The sequence below is a fragment of the Aplidium turbinatum genome, chromosome 12, assembly GCF_918807975.1.
Source record: "Aplidium turbinatum chromosome 12, kaAplTurb1.1, whole genome shotgun sequence".
Taxonomy (NCBI): Eukaryota; Metazoa; Chordata; class Ascidiacea; order Aplousobranchia; family Polyclinidae; genus Aplidium; species Aplidium turbinatum.
The window spans coordinates 2,540,688-2,555,126 of NC_137483.1; the positions used below are offsets into that span (position 1 = coordinate 2,540,688).

At 38.8% G+C, this 14,439-nt stretch overlaps 1 protein-coding gene across 2 annotated transcripts in view; it reads left to right on the forward strand.

Moving 5' to 3' along the window:
- The window catches only part of LOC145780755 (homeobox protein Meis1-like), a 34,888-nt gene extending 23,106 nt beyond the window's left edge, over window positions 1-11,782 (forward strand). For both annotated transcript variants that reach the window (XM_082592383.1, XM_082592382.1), the window contains 4 exons: window positions 395-471; window positions 9,572-9,630; window positions 10,185-10,295; window positions 10,524-11,782. In XM_082592383.1, coding sequence (XP_082448509.1) covers window positions 395-471; window positions 9,572-9,630; window positions 10,185-10,295; window positions 10,524-10,861 — 585 coding nt within the window. In that variant the 3' untranslated portion in view covers window positions 10,862-11,782. The remainder of the gene's footprint in view (window positions 1-394; window positions 472-9,571; window positions 9,631-10,184; window positions 10,296-10,523) is intronic.
- Window positions 11,783-14,439: the final 2,657 nt, after the last annotated feature.

Sequence of the window (14,439 nt, forward strand, 5' to 3'; positions counted from 1 at the left end):
TAAACAAATACCTATTATATGTGTTACACTCAACCAGCCTTGATAGTGCTGCATCTCATCTTTACACGTTAAAAAGATGACATTTGATATACAATTTTCCACTAAAATTATTGTTAACATCACAGCATCCGATCCTCAACATCCAAGGCATTGGAGATCTATTCTTAAGGAAAATGATAAAAATGTATATAACAAAATGGTTGTAAGAACTACTTGTCGCTGATTTAACGCCTACGAGGCTTTCAAATTGTTCAATACACCCTGTTGCCATGACGATAACGCAGGATAAGGAGCTTTAAGCTGTTCATCTCGCTTAATGTTATTATTACACTTTTTACTTTTACTTTTTTTTACTTTTTACTTTAGCCTACTTATTTTGCTTTTTTTTTTTCAGCACCCCTATCCTTCAGAAGAACAGAAAAAAGCGTTGGCCAACCAAACAAGCCTTACTATTCTACAAGTAAATAATTGGTAAGCCTTTCTTGACTGAAGCATAAGCGGCCATGTTGAAAATAGTGTAATCGTAACGGATTTAGCTTGAGCAACTTGGGCGGTCCTAAGGCTCGTAATCGGTTTAAAAGTGCTTTACCACACAGATTAAAGGAAACCTATACACTGTGCTGGCTTTGTTTGTGCAAGTGTTATTAATTTTCTTGCAACACTTGTCTAGCTAATTAAAAAAACTAGATTCCCAAACTGATTACAAAATGAGTCAAAATGTGGGAAATTGAAAACGTCATTGAACGTCTGTAGCTGCGATATCAGTTCTGTCTTCAGGGCTGTAACAACCAACACAAATCGTACTTTGTAGTTTTCCTGCATACGTGACACAATACCGGTTCTCTCTGTGTTGAATTCAGCGTGAATATTGTTTGAATTTACTGTCTGGAGTCCTCAGGACTGAAATCATTTTCTTCCGCTTACAATCTTGATATTTTTATTAATGTAACTGTTTCGCATTGTGACCTAACAATAGTAGCCTTGCTTGAATGATTTCAACATTTTAGGTTTTTTGTTCTAGAATTAAATCGTTGATTTTGTTTATTCGGTCTGTATGCAAGATCCACATGTGATCCCCAAAGATAAAGTATCACATCTGCAATTGCCACAAATACTACTTCCCACCAGTTATGAATGACAGCAACACAAAAAGGAGTTAATTTTATCCCTTTCACATCTTTTGCGGTCACTTTTACATCGATAATAATCATAATTGTCATTATGTTTGTTACAGTATATTATAATATAACTATTATCATTTGAAACCCTCCGGGGTTGAGAGGTGAGAGGATTTTAAAACTTACCTTCCACAATCCCCAAACTCCGGCTATTAGATCGCATAGGCAGTCCCCATTAGATATTTGAAATGGAAAAGCGCTTTTAAAACTGTGCTTTTGAAGGTAGCCTATGCTTGGCTTATGTGCATCGATGCAACGATTAATAAAAATAGATAAAAGCGCTAGAGATTTATTTGTATCTCACTGATACTGAAATGGGCGAGTTCACTAGTGCGTTGTTTATGGCTGAAAGACGTGAAACTCTGCATTGATTAAATCACTTGAATAATGTAATACGACGTAGTGTCTTTAGAAGCAGCTTTAATGACGACCTGATCTCGCGACTGTGGCTTTAAACTTGTTTGGGTTGGTGCGTTGCTGACGGATTAAGAATCGTTTCTTGTGTGTAAAGCTTCGACAAGTTTTCAATGTTTTGCTAAAAAAGATAAAACTTAAGTGATTTTCTCCACGTATTTAGATTAACATATTAATTCGGCGCCAGATATCCAAGTTTCAGATTATTAGCTGTGACCAGTCTGGTGCCCAAGAAGCCGCATTTGTAGCCATAGCTAATTTGTTTGTTGAATAAAACCACTAGTATTGTTACCCGCAATAGTGGATCAGTGTGTCTTTTGCTCGGGATGCCCGGAAGTGCGACTGTATAAGATTGGTTGTTAAAAGATGAACTTTAGCGGCAAAAAGTTTATTGCTGACTTTCATGGTTAGCATGTTTGCTATTAATTTAATAACAAGGACAAGCAATGGTTAACACAAAAGAAGTAAGGGAATAGCCCTCATAGCTGTGGCGAGATGGCATAGCGGATAAGGTTTGCTTTGCAATCATTTGGTCCTGGTTCGTCTCCCAGCTTACGCAGGTTCTTAAAAGGCATCGCTCACTTATACCCAGAAGCGGCTAAGAGAAAGGAACTAGCCACCCTTACTTTCGTTAATGCCAGAACTTGAGCATAATGAGAACTTTATCTTCTCATCCTCCCATGCTTGAAATCAAGTATGGGACCACCTTGTCGCCTCATAGTAACCTAGTTTTAAGACGGGAGCAGTAGCGCATCTGCAAGACATTTCTGAGACCGCATTAGGATCAATTCGAAGCAACGATGCAAGGGCAGTAGAATACGACAATATGACAGAGAATCCAAGAAAGCGAGCTTTTCCCCAAATTGTAGTTGAGGTTTAAAATTTAAGACAATTTGAAAAAGAAGAATTGTATTTTCATGAACGTGCAATTGGTCACGGATGTGCGTGGCAACGTTAGGAGAATGTTTCAACTGAAAAACTTCACTGCCTTTTTCGAAATGCGTATCAATTGAATCAAAAGTTTACCGACGCTTTTAGGACGTTCACTCCATGACGTTTATTCGACCACACAGTCTTGTAGCTACCTTGCTTAACACTTTGTTACGTCACACAGCAGCAGCTTTGTTCAAAAGTTCATCACTCGATATGATAATTGTGTCCGTGAAACGATTTTTCATCCTAGCTGCATACGTTTTAATCTCAAGCACCTGTAGAAAAGCAACAGATATCGAATTTCACAAGCTTGCAAATAGCTCGTTCTGTTTCAAGCATATCTGCCTCCCCAGACAGCAAATCACTTGTTTTTTTTACATTGTACGTCTTTTACGTCTCCAGATGTTGAATTAATGTAAAAAACAACTGATTTGCTGTCTGGGTCTATGTTGTTCAATCTTTTTATTGAGAAGTGGTTTTCACTTGCAACTTATTGCTTTTGATCGATCTGGAATTATGAGCACAAATGAATAGGGTTGTTTTTTAAATAAAAGCAGAGATTGTCACTATTTCTGCAGATTGCAAAAAGCTGCTTTCTCTTGTCCTCAAACTCAGACAGCGTTATTTCAATCTTTAAATACTTTTATGACGATTATGATCGCCCAGCTACCACTGTCGTTCAATCAATTTATTCCTCATTAATATTGAAGGCTTACTTACAGTCTTAGATGGTGTCTTGCTATGCCATGGGAACATCAGGTTGTTTGCGATGAAGTTCTATGAAACGTCATTCGTACGCATTGTGACGCAAAGTATCGATGAGATGTGATTTTGAATTGATTGCATGACGTATCGTTGCTTATGATCAAGCCTAAGCCGATGCTTCAACATGATATTAGATTCCCAGGTAGCACAATCCGATTTTTGCATTAATGTAATGTTTGCAGACGTTAGAGGCCTGCGCATTATCATGGTTGTCCAGTTGCTTACAATGACGTCTTCACTTTTCTGGTGTCATTTGGAATTCACAATTAGTTAAATTCCGTTTATTCATGTTCTCTTTGATGTTTTATCGACGTTGTTTAGATCTTATGCTTGCATTTCGAACCGTAATTTCGTTTCGAACTTTCTTTTCTCAACAATCTCGCACCGTCGTTGAGCCATGGATTTCACATTTCATTTCCTGCTACATTGTTGACACCAGCAACTCCCACTCGTGTTCGGCAATGAAGCGATCACAGATTAGTGAATATTTTGTCAATGAATCAATTAGAAGTTGATTGACAAGTGATTTTATTTTCGCTTGGTTTGAAATGCCTTAGATTCTCTTTATAATTCTGTCACTTTCTTCACGCCATGGCTACAAACCTATGACGGATGGCCATCCAAGATGGCCAAATTCCTTTATAAAAAAGATCTTGAATAAACAAATTGACAAGATTCTGTTTATAAAGTGGGGTCGGGAAAAGGTAAAGTTTGTGTTTTTGCAATTGTGATGTCACAAGCGTAAACGCGACACGGATTTGTCAAAGTGCTTCTCATAGAAATCATCTTGAGCGTTAAACGTCTCCGTACATCGGTTAGAAACCAAATGATGATTAAACACAAAAATGTGCACTAAGTATTATACGTCTGATCAAATACGATAAAAATCGTGCTCTATTGTTATGTGACAATTCATAATCCTCCCTGGTTTGTTTGGGAGGAGCAGTCTATTGTGTTGTCTCGTGTGGAAGGTCGCCTGTGGATAAACACCGCCAGAGCAGCCATTCCAGTTTGGCCAGTCCAAACAACGGAGTAAATAATGCCAGTGCACAAACACATCGAAGTTCGGTAATGGTCTGTATGTAGTGCTGGGACAGGTGCTATAATTACTTTTTGAACCATGCATCCAGCCTAACCGCAGCAGTGATTCATGCACGCGTGTCGCTTGCCCATTCTCGGGTATTATGGCGTCATAGTAAAATCGTGAGCGACCACCCTTGTGGTGCTACCGTTGCTTCAAGCTTTACAGCCGATTTATTCCCTAAACCTTTGTTCCTTGCGGTCTGGAAAGCAGAAACTTGCAAAACTGAACCTTTCTTTGTGTTTGCTACTCTTCAGCGACGCCAAGCGAAAATGAGAAAATTACGTTTATACCAATCTGTCGTTCATTTCAAAAAAATTTAGTTTTGATATTTAAAAAAACGCAGCCGATTTTTTTCTGGTTTTGTTCATTTTAAAGCAACAACCGTTTACCGTCTGCTCTCAATTCAAAATAATTCTCCTTATTTTGAATTTTGATTTTTAACACTTCAAAAAAACTACATTTAAAGCTGTGAAGTTTTGTGCTTCATAATGAAATAAGTAAAGTTACCTTTGACTGACCTCACTTAGCGAAGTTTAAGCGTCTCTCTTTACACTCAGGTTTGCCTTCGCGTTCCGGTCATGAGTTATAAGCTGAGCGTTAAACTTGCCCCCGACGCCATATTTGAACAAATTATGCTCTACTTGGCTTCATACTATTTTGAGTGGAACACCCAAAATACGATTTTGACTTCTGTTTTTTCAGCTGTGATAACAAAAAATCCGTCACGGTAAAATGCGTCACAGGCGTAACTTTTGTTGGGTCACAGTAGCCTTCGAAGCTCGTTTTAGTTAGCCTGCGGTTTTCTTTGGCAAAGTGAAATCTGTGAGGAACGAAAGTTTTCGTTTTTGAATACCCAACTCTCCAGACACAAAATCATTAGCTTTTAACATTGATTCAAGGTCTACTTACATTGAATCAATATAAAAGCTACTGATTGGCTGTCTGGGTCCCTACCAAAGCTTTGTAACGATGAAAACGTTTGAAAAATTTGAATCAAGGGAAAATGTCGTAGTTTTATAAGTTTCATGGAAACTCTTTTCTTTAGTGAACTTTGCTAGTTTGGAATATTTTTACGCTGAATTTACGTCTGTTTTTGTTGTAATCACAAAAATATCTTTTCCAAAAACCTTAGTCAGAAATTTTGCCCAACTGTAAGTTGTTTTTCATTGATGAACCCCTCCCATTGTTTATTCAGCGCAAAAGTTAAATTGCTTCTAAAAGAAAAGTCACGAATTTCAAACATGGCTGCTGTCCCCTTCTCATTGTAGCATGACGCTATCATTGTTGTCTAATCGAGCGCCACACACGGGCTCCTAGATTTAATCCGTTTCCGAAAAAGTATTTTTGTTCATATTTTTGTCTTTGAGGTTCAAACCACTGAGAGGCGGATTGATTATCAAACAAATAAAAGTGTTGGGACGTTTGTTGCATACAATTTGCTTTCATTTTATACAGAGCTGTATTCATCCTAGATTTGTGTTGCTTCCAGCGCTTTATAAAGCAGACAGTGTCAGTGCAACCACATAGACGCGCAACCGAGTACATTATTATTCAAAATCCATTCATTTCCGGAATGCCAAGCAAGAAGAAGATTTTGTACCACTTTTTAGTTTTTTTAGTAGCCTATGATCCGACAGGGTATTGAACCCTAGTCTACCGATCCATAGATGGATATTCCAACCACTCAATCACCGAGTCCCATACTGAAAAAGACGTTTAGTTCTGTATAGAGAAAATTCAATTCATTTTAATCTAAACGTAAAGTAAAAAACAAAACAGTCCACTGCATGCAGGTCCCATTACGGCAAGGGATTTTAAACCAGGGGTGTATCTACCACTTAGGATTGTGAGACCCTTTCTCAGGGGGTGCGGGACTGCTGAACTGTTCGGTTAGTTATAAAACCACATAAAAAGTTATGCTTTTTATTCTAAGGTTAAAAACCACTTTGCTACGGCGAGGCCTGAAACCTCAGTTACCTGTTCCTTTGAAGAAGATTCTTGTGCCAGGCATATGTGTGCCATGGAGCAGATATTTTTTTGCACGTATTTGAAAAAGACTCGTATGGGTCATAATGACCACAATCGTCGCGGCATAATTGTCCCCACTAGGTGACCTTTTCCTGGCTGTTTTGTGTGAAATATCCCGAAACCCGTACACCCAGAAATTCCTGTTCTTTTACTTTGACAATGATGATAGAAGCATTGGAATATTTTACTCCTTGATTGACACAAATTAAGTGACTCGTTTGATTTTTGTTTTGGGAAAGTCTTCTATTTGTTGGTTTGTAGTCAAGTTATGCTCTTTCACCATGTTCATTAAGTTCTTCTAATCTCTGCTTTGTTTCTTTTGATTTGCCGTGTATCGGCTTGAACCACAAACGCACTGATAAGAGCCAGAGAACAACAAAAATTCATTTTTACATTGATTCAACGTCTGCAGAAGTTGAATCAATGTAAAAATGACGAATTTTGCTGTCTGGAGAATCGTCATCAGAAGATTTATTTTGTTTTCAGTTAAAATTGCTACGCCTGCTTCAAAACCGCATTTTTGCGTTATTTTGATGTTCGTGCAAATGGGCAATAAAAAAGGTTTCAATCACAGAATTTGTCCGTTAGTAAAATTGTTCTGTTTTTGCAGTATTTCGATATCATCTGACAACGTAACGATGTAAAAAGAAGATATTTGTTATCTGTGACTGGTAGCTGCGGCATTTTAAAAGGAGGCCAGTTGAGAATGCAAATTTTGCTTCTGTTACATTTGCCAAACGTCTTGCTGCATTTAAATGATCAAAAACCTCGTTAGTCTGGTGAGAAATAACCAGGGTCTGGTTTTTGTCTTGACTTCTTATCTGGACAACGTCAAAACTAAATCGACAGATACGATCTGAAAAAGTAAATTTGGATAAAAGTTTCCCTGAATTAATTTTTATTACGTTTGTAGTTTTGAATTTCTACAAATAGTTAAAGCTTGAAACAGAGTGAGACTTCGTTGCGCGATTCAACGTCTTCATTCAGCATTTCATCAATATCGGTTTGTGACAAAAAAGTGTGCGCGTTCGACCAACCAACGAAATCTTTTCAATAACTTTCAAACGTGGCAATTGATAAGCAACCCAGACAGCAAAATCCGTCATTTTTACATTGAGACGTTGAATCAATGTAAAAATGACGAATTTTGTTGCCTGGAAAATTTATGCACAGAACCGTTGAGAGGGTACCAATGGGCCGGCCCGGTACCAATGAGATCTTTAGGCTCCGAAATAAAACAATTCTAATAAAAAAGCACTATATCCAAAGAATATGCAAAAAATGGGGAAGGCAGTTTAACATAATTAGAGAACAACTACACGCCCAGTCAAGCTGATGCAAGGGATAAGCTATGGATAAGCCTAATTATGGATCAAAAGATACATTGCCTGGAAATTCAATGTTCAAAATAAAAGTATGACAAAGTCCAATTAGGAATTTTATGTTGCAAATCGCGATGTCGGGTAATGAAGAAGAAATAACCTCCCGAAATGAAATGTAGGCTACCCGAAATCGCAATCTGCAACACAAGAATTTCAAACTGAACTTTGTCATACTTTTAATTGGAACATCCAATAAATACCCAGTGATTTATTTTAGTTTGTGAGCCCCCTGGAAAGGTTACAGGCCCCTAAGATGATCCGGGGCCCTGGTCCAAAATTACCCCCTGGACCCCTGTCAACTCCACAGCTAATGCAACAGCAAGGGAAGCGATCAGCTGCTTGGCGGAGCAAAAAGCCAACATGAAGCTTGAAAGAATGTGGGTCCGACACCTATGGGACTGTGTCTTGAAATTAATAACGCACTTGAAAGTGGATAAAAATTTGGCTCCCTTGTCTTCCCACTTAGTTGCGACAGGAAACAAAATGTTTAACGATAGTAATGGAATGGTGAAACCTCACGAAACGACAACGGCTTGAAACTCATAGTGAGCATCCAGCTATCTCTTAAAAATACACTTATTTCTAATGTTACAATAGTAAGTGGTTACTGGTCATCATTTGACTTCTTCAAAAAGTTTAGAAAGGCATTAGATATCACGACATCTTCATTGCGTTGTTCGTCGTTGGGCTTTGTGACTGTGCTAGCTGCAGACATGTACGATTGTACGTACCTTACCACCCAAGTCCCAAACAACTATTCAAGCACGTTTTGAACCCTTCGATTCGAGGTTTTGCCACCTTTTCGTATTTATTGAAATGCTGATATATCGATTATTGTAGTAACTAGTCCTATATTTTAGTGATAAAAACTAAAATGATATGACATATTTTTTATAACTGATTTATTTTTTTTAAACATGTTCTGTCACTTGTAAAGTGTAAGCAATCATTATGTTTAAGAGAGAATAAATTTATTGAAAAATGAAAGAATGAAAGTGTTTATGAAACGCGACACTATCGTCCTACAATCGTTTTTGAGATCTATCATTGTGGTTTAACAAATATAGCGAGGTAACAAAATCAGCTTTGCTCTCAACTGAAGTGAAACTTCGCGCTTTTAAAATTCAAACATTTACTGTATCTTTGAAATGGTCATATTTGCTCCTCTAAAAGAGTAGGGTTATTAGCTCAAAGTGTCTTTAGTATCTGTTGATCCTGGCGTATTAATGGCAAGAGAAAGCTAAAAACATCTGTGTTCTCACATTACGGCCATGATACCACAAAGGCATTTTCCTACTGTTATGATAAAACAAAAGAAATCGCGACTTTTTGTGCCTGGATAAGGTGCGAAGTTGCAGCATTATGACCACACGCCCCATTTGGCGATCGTCGTAGCGGAAATAACCTCGTCGCCATTTTGTTGCAATTTAGTCGGGGATGCCTTTGTTGTTCCGCGCTAGCAGATTTGAAATGGCCAGATATAGTGCTCGGCTAGGTTAAACATATTTGCACATTCTATAGTTACTCTAAAACGATTTAACGCGAGAGGCTGTCACGACTTTCTCGACTTATCGTCTTTATAATGCATTCACTGCTTGATTTTAATGGATTAGCCGTTTCCAATCGATACAGACAATGTACAATGATCTTTCGAGACATAAGACGCAATTTCGTTCGCGCATTAGTAAAATCTGATAACTTTGCGTAAAGAAGCGAACTCTCTTCTCTGAGGGATTGAATCTCTTTTTGTTGATTTCTCTATTATGATGTCACAATGTTTTGTGCAGGTTCATTAACGCGCGAAGGCGGATCGTACAGCCGATGATCGACCAATCCAATAGAGCAGGTGAGATATTTAATTGTTGCACGAACTTGTACCCGTAGGCTACTGTAACTTGTACCCGTAAAATCAATACCCAATATTTAGAGAGGGTCTGCATTAGTGTTTCTCAACTGGGGTGTTGGACCTAGCTGAGAAGTGCTAAGTAGATGGAAGCCTTCATCCAAATCCTCTCTATGAATCTGCTTCATTAAACAACATGCATCATATTGGTAGTGGTGAGATGGTCAGTGTACTAGACTGTCCAGACCTGTTTGTAGGGATGTTAGTCAGAAACATTTTGAAGCGCTTTTACTAACCAAGTCCGCTCATTATAGATTGGGCTTATGTTTCTTATACTTATTTTCAGTATTCAACTGATAAAAAGCTGGTCCTTTAAGGGTTCTTAGAGATCACAAGTATCTGGCAAGAGCTGAAACGCAGCTGATGGAGTACCAGAGAGAGAAAGAACTCTTTTTTTGCCACACTTGTAGTTAAAACTCTAACCACATCCCTTCTATCACTGAATATCATGATCTAAGCAACTATTACTTTATAAACAATGTATTTTCTCATTTCAGTTACAAACTCGATGGGCCCTTACAGTCCGGACGGCCAAGGAATGGGAGGATTTCTAATGGACGGCCAAGCCGCCCCCCATATGTCCATGAGGCCCCCTGGGTGGCCGCCTGGTAAGTAAGATTGTTTACAAATTAAAAAGTATATGTACATTGTACACTGTACAGTGAACATTATATGTTGTGCAGGCAACTGCAACTTCAGAGGGATTTATTTAATCTTACTTGGTGCCATTTATTTTACGCATTTCACTTTTGCTGAAACATGGACCCGAAAGGAAATAGGTCATATGAAACCAAGCAATGAAGACCAAATAGTCCATAATTCTGTTTTTATTGCAGGATTCCAAGGGATGCCAGGTGCGGCTGACATGATGGCGGCCCAGCACATGTCCATGGGGAACAATCCTTTTAGTTCTACATCCACCATGTCCTCTTCTCATCCTGGCTTCCATCACCAACTTCGACATCCTCCTTCACAAGCCATGCTCCTCCAAGGATCCCACCATCACGCAGCTGCTGCGGCTGCTGCGATGATGATGCCCCACCATGCGGCAGCGGCGGCCGCAGCTGTCGGACACACGACGGCGGGAATGAGCCATTCACATCACCTCCATCCATCGCAGACTGGAATAAACACGACGGACATGTCTACACATATACTGGGCCACACATGCTAGCATTAGGTCACTTATGTACCCGCAGAACACATCTAATTTTCCACCTTTGTTCCCATCGCTACCTCGGCGTCACGTGAGCTACATCATCACTTCCGGTACAGCCTTTTGGCGAATTGTTGAAATATTGTGAAAGATGTTTCTACAAATTTTTGGTCGCGTTAAGCTCTCGCCGCAGCAATGACGTCATAGTACTGTTTCAACGATGAAGCTCGACGAGGAGTGTCGACATCAATGGCGAACGGTGACCATTTCTTGGCTGTTTACTTTTTTCATCAGGCTTCAAACACATACTAGGTTTTTAGTTTGCTCAATAACTGTTCAAATCATATCAAAATAAACCGATGTGATATAAAGAGTCACTTTGCAAATCAAATAGTGTTCGGTACTTTCTCAAAATTGTGAAATCCCAAAAAAATGGTCACTGTATGCCACTGGTCAACATTTTAGAATCTTAACAAACGAAGTAATTGATACAGAATTAATGGAAATAATCATACAGTTGTGCGATAAATCACTACGGTTTGGTAACGCAAGTCTGTTTCTGTACAGAAAGTTTTACAGAAATTCAACAATTTGTTCCAACACCTTACTGTGCAAGTCGTATGACAATTTCAAACATATTGGTACGTCATAGTCAGCTGGTAAAGTTAGTTCTTTTTATATTGTTTCAACGTGTTCCACAGATGTTGATTTCTTGGTTTCGTCGTCTGGTTAGACAATTTTGTTACAAAACTTCTGATTTTCAAAAGGAATTCCGCATCATTGTTCCGTCACAATCGTTTTGCGTTCCTCACGAGTTTTTTGTTGTATTTTGAAAGGTTTGTTTTACGCCAAAAAGATTATATTTACGCTGCGTGCGTCGCAGTGACGTCAACTGTTGCTATTGAAAGTGTCAGCATTTCTCAATAAACAACTCCCACGACAAAATATCGTGTCATGGTGTATTTCCTGTCGCCTTGGCTTCGAATAGTGAAGCTTCCTTGCGACTATCCACATTCCACAGTCAAGCTTATGTCATAAACTTGTTATTATTTCAATTCTTTATAAGGTATAGGACATGAGTCAAACCAGGACCTACCAGAAACCAATATGAAGCCAGCGAAATTGAGTAACAACTACCCCTCTTACATCATCATCCGAATTCGGTTTTGCCCCCACTAGTGGAGTGCCTGATTATTTTCTTGCAGCGATTGCCTTCATCTCCTTCTGCCTCGTCTTTCTTCAGTCCGACTTTGTTTGCCTCATTCTTCACCTGTTCTTTCCGTGTTCCTTTTAGTCGTTTAGACGTCCCCGTTGCCTCTTTCCAATCTACCTTTAAAGTTAATGCCTTTCGAAAGAAAACTTCCTCGTAGTACATGTCGTTGCCTACACCATCTTACTCCATTTGATGATGGAATGGACGATACATTATTAAACAATAAGACGTGCTGTAATGACGACAGGTGCAGGCTTGGTAAAGAATATAGTTTATTATTTTATGAACTGAATTACTGACAAAATTTTAAATGAAAATTTCGATATGAATTAAATAGCTTAATATCTTCAATGAATCGTGACACAGAAGAATAAGAGAAATGCAAAAGGTAAAAATGCTAAGTTTTGAGGTCAATTGAAAATGAATTGAGCTTCGAAGTGAAAAGCCAGGGAATTGCCTCAATCACAATCAGCATAAAAACTTGGTTCAAAAAATCCTAATAAAAAGTTTTGTCAAACGGGTGTTGACTATCGTGATGCTCAGTGACGTTGACAGTTGGCTGGTCTAGCTGAAGGGGTGCTTTAGGACTTGGATGATTTTAGGAGCTTGGGAACTGTTGCAATTAGTGCATTTTTTATAAGCATTTCAATTCGGAGCCCAAAGATCTCATTCGTATCGGGCCCAAATTATCCTCAACGATCCTGGTGATTTTACAGGAGGCAGCGCAAAACTCTCAACACTTCAACTGGTCAGAGGCGTAGCCAGCACAATTTTTTTTTGGGGGGAGGAAGAAAATTAAGTTTGCAGGTGTAAGTGAGTCTGGCAATAAGGCATCGAAGACGGAGCATTAACAGGGCCTCCCACAGAAATTTCTGATAAAAATACCTTAAAATTACGTATTCTGAGAGTACTTTCAGCCTAAATCAATAGTAAAACTTTGTCAAATGATGCTGAAACAGAGTGTGAAATTTTTATTCAAAATTTTTCAGGGGAAGAGATGAGCAATTGGCCCTTTTGCTCCCCTTGACTATGCCCCTGCAAATGGTACTCCACGGAGTTTAGACTCGTTACAATACCGCTAAGCCATCTTAAAATATATACAATAGCCTACATTAGTTTCGCGCAACAAATCCATCAATGTACCTGTGAAAGTGGCACATAAAATTGCAAAATGTAGATCTTGAGTGCCCTCTAGCGAAAAACTAATTTCAATAAACTTCTTTACTTGGTTGATTTTGAATCTTTATCCTCGGACTGACCAAGCCTTGATAGGTTGTTCCTGGTAGTATCGCATACTTGAAGAGGATTTTGACGCAGGGCCGGTTACCGAGATTAACAGAGTGAAGTTTCCGATTGCTGAAGTGTTGTTGCGGGAGAATTATTCTGTCCGCTAGATGACGCTGAATGGAGAGCAGTCCTGAAATGCATTGCTCAAGCGCACACAGCGAGAGTCGAACCAGGGCCGCGTGATCTTGAGGCGGTGCTTAACGACTGAGCTATCGGGGCAGAAAATTAGTTTGAAACAAAAACAAGATAAAGAGGATTTTTAAATGTGGTATCGGTCGCTTATTAAATCCAAAATTGCTTGGAACCAAGACAGATTTATTTAGCGGGTTCTAGTGTATTGGTTTTGCTAGACTGGCCTAAAATAAAAACAATTTGAACAGTAAAATACGACTATTGCATCATGAATGTACACCTACTATTCATGACACGAACAAAATATTCAAAGTCTGATTAATCTTGGTTTATTTTCAGAAATGGCTTTCTTACGTAATGGTTTGAGAAAGGTCAGTCATGATCAGTGGCTCCGAGAGAGGGGGGGGGAAGTCGGGCCAGTTTCTCCCCTAGCAAAACATTGTAAAGGAAAAACGAGTAGTTTTTTGTTTTTGCACTTTTGAGGGGGGCCCATTTTCAGTACTAAAGTAAAAATGTACCAACTAAGTAATCAAAAAATTCTTAAATGAAGTGCGTAGTTCCAAGTATTTCTCAATCATTGTAAATGTCACTCTCGATGCTTCTCATCAAGAACAAATCATTTTCGTGTTAAGGTAGGCGATGTTGAACAGCTTCAAGACGTAAAATCTGAAGCTGAAATGATTTCTGTATCACTGAACGGTTTCGATTGTACTGATAGTTTCAACTTGAAAACTGGCGCTGTTTTAGCTAAGCGGGAACTATTTTTGCTTGACAACTGAACCTTAACTTCAAAATCTGCGTTGGCCAGACATAGGATGTTGTATCCAAATCCAACATAAGTTATCTGGGAATGTTAAAGGTATCAGTCCAAGCACGATCAAAAAAAGTAAATCCTGTATATTTTTTGTTTATGGATCATCATCAGTCATCATCTCCGCCTGCTGCAGATTGCGCATCAACATGA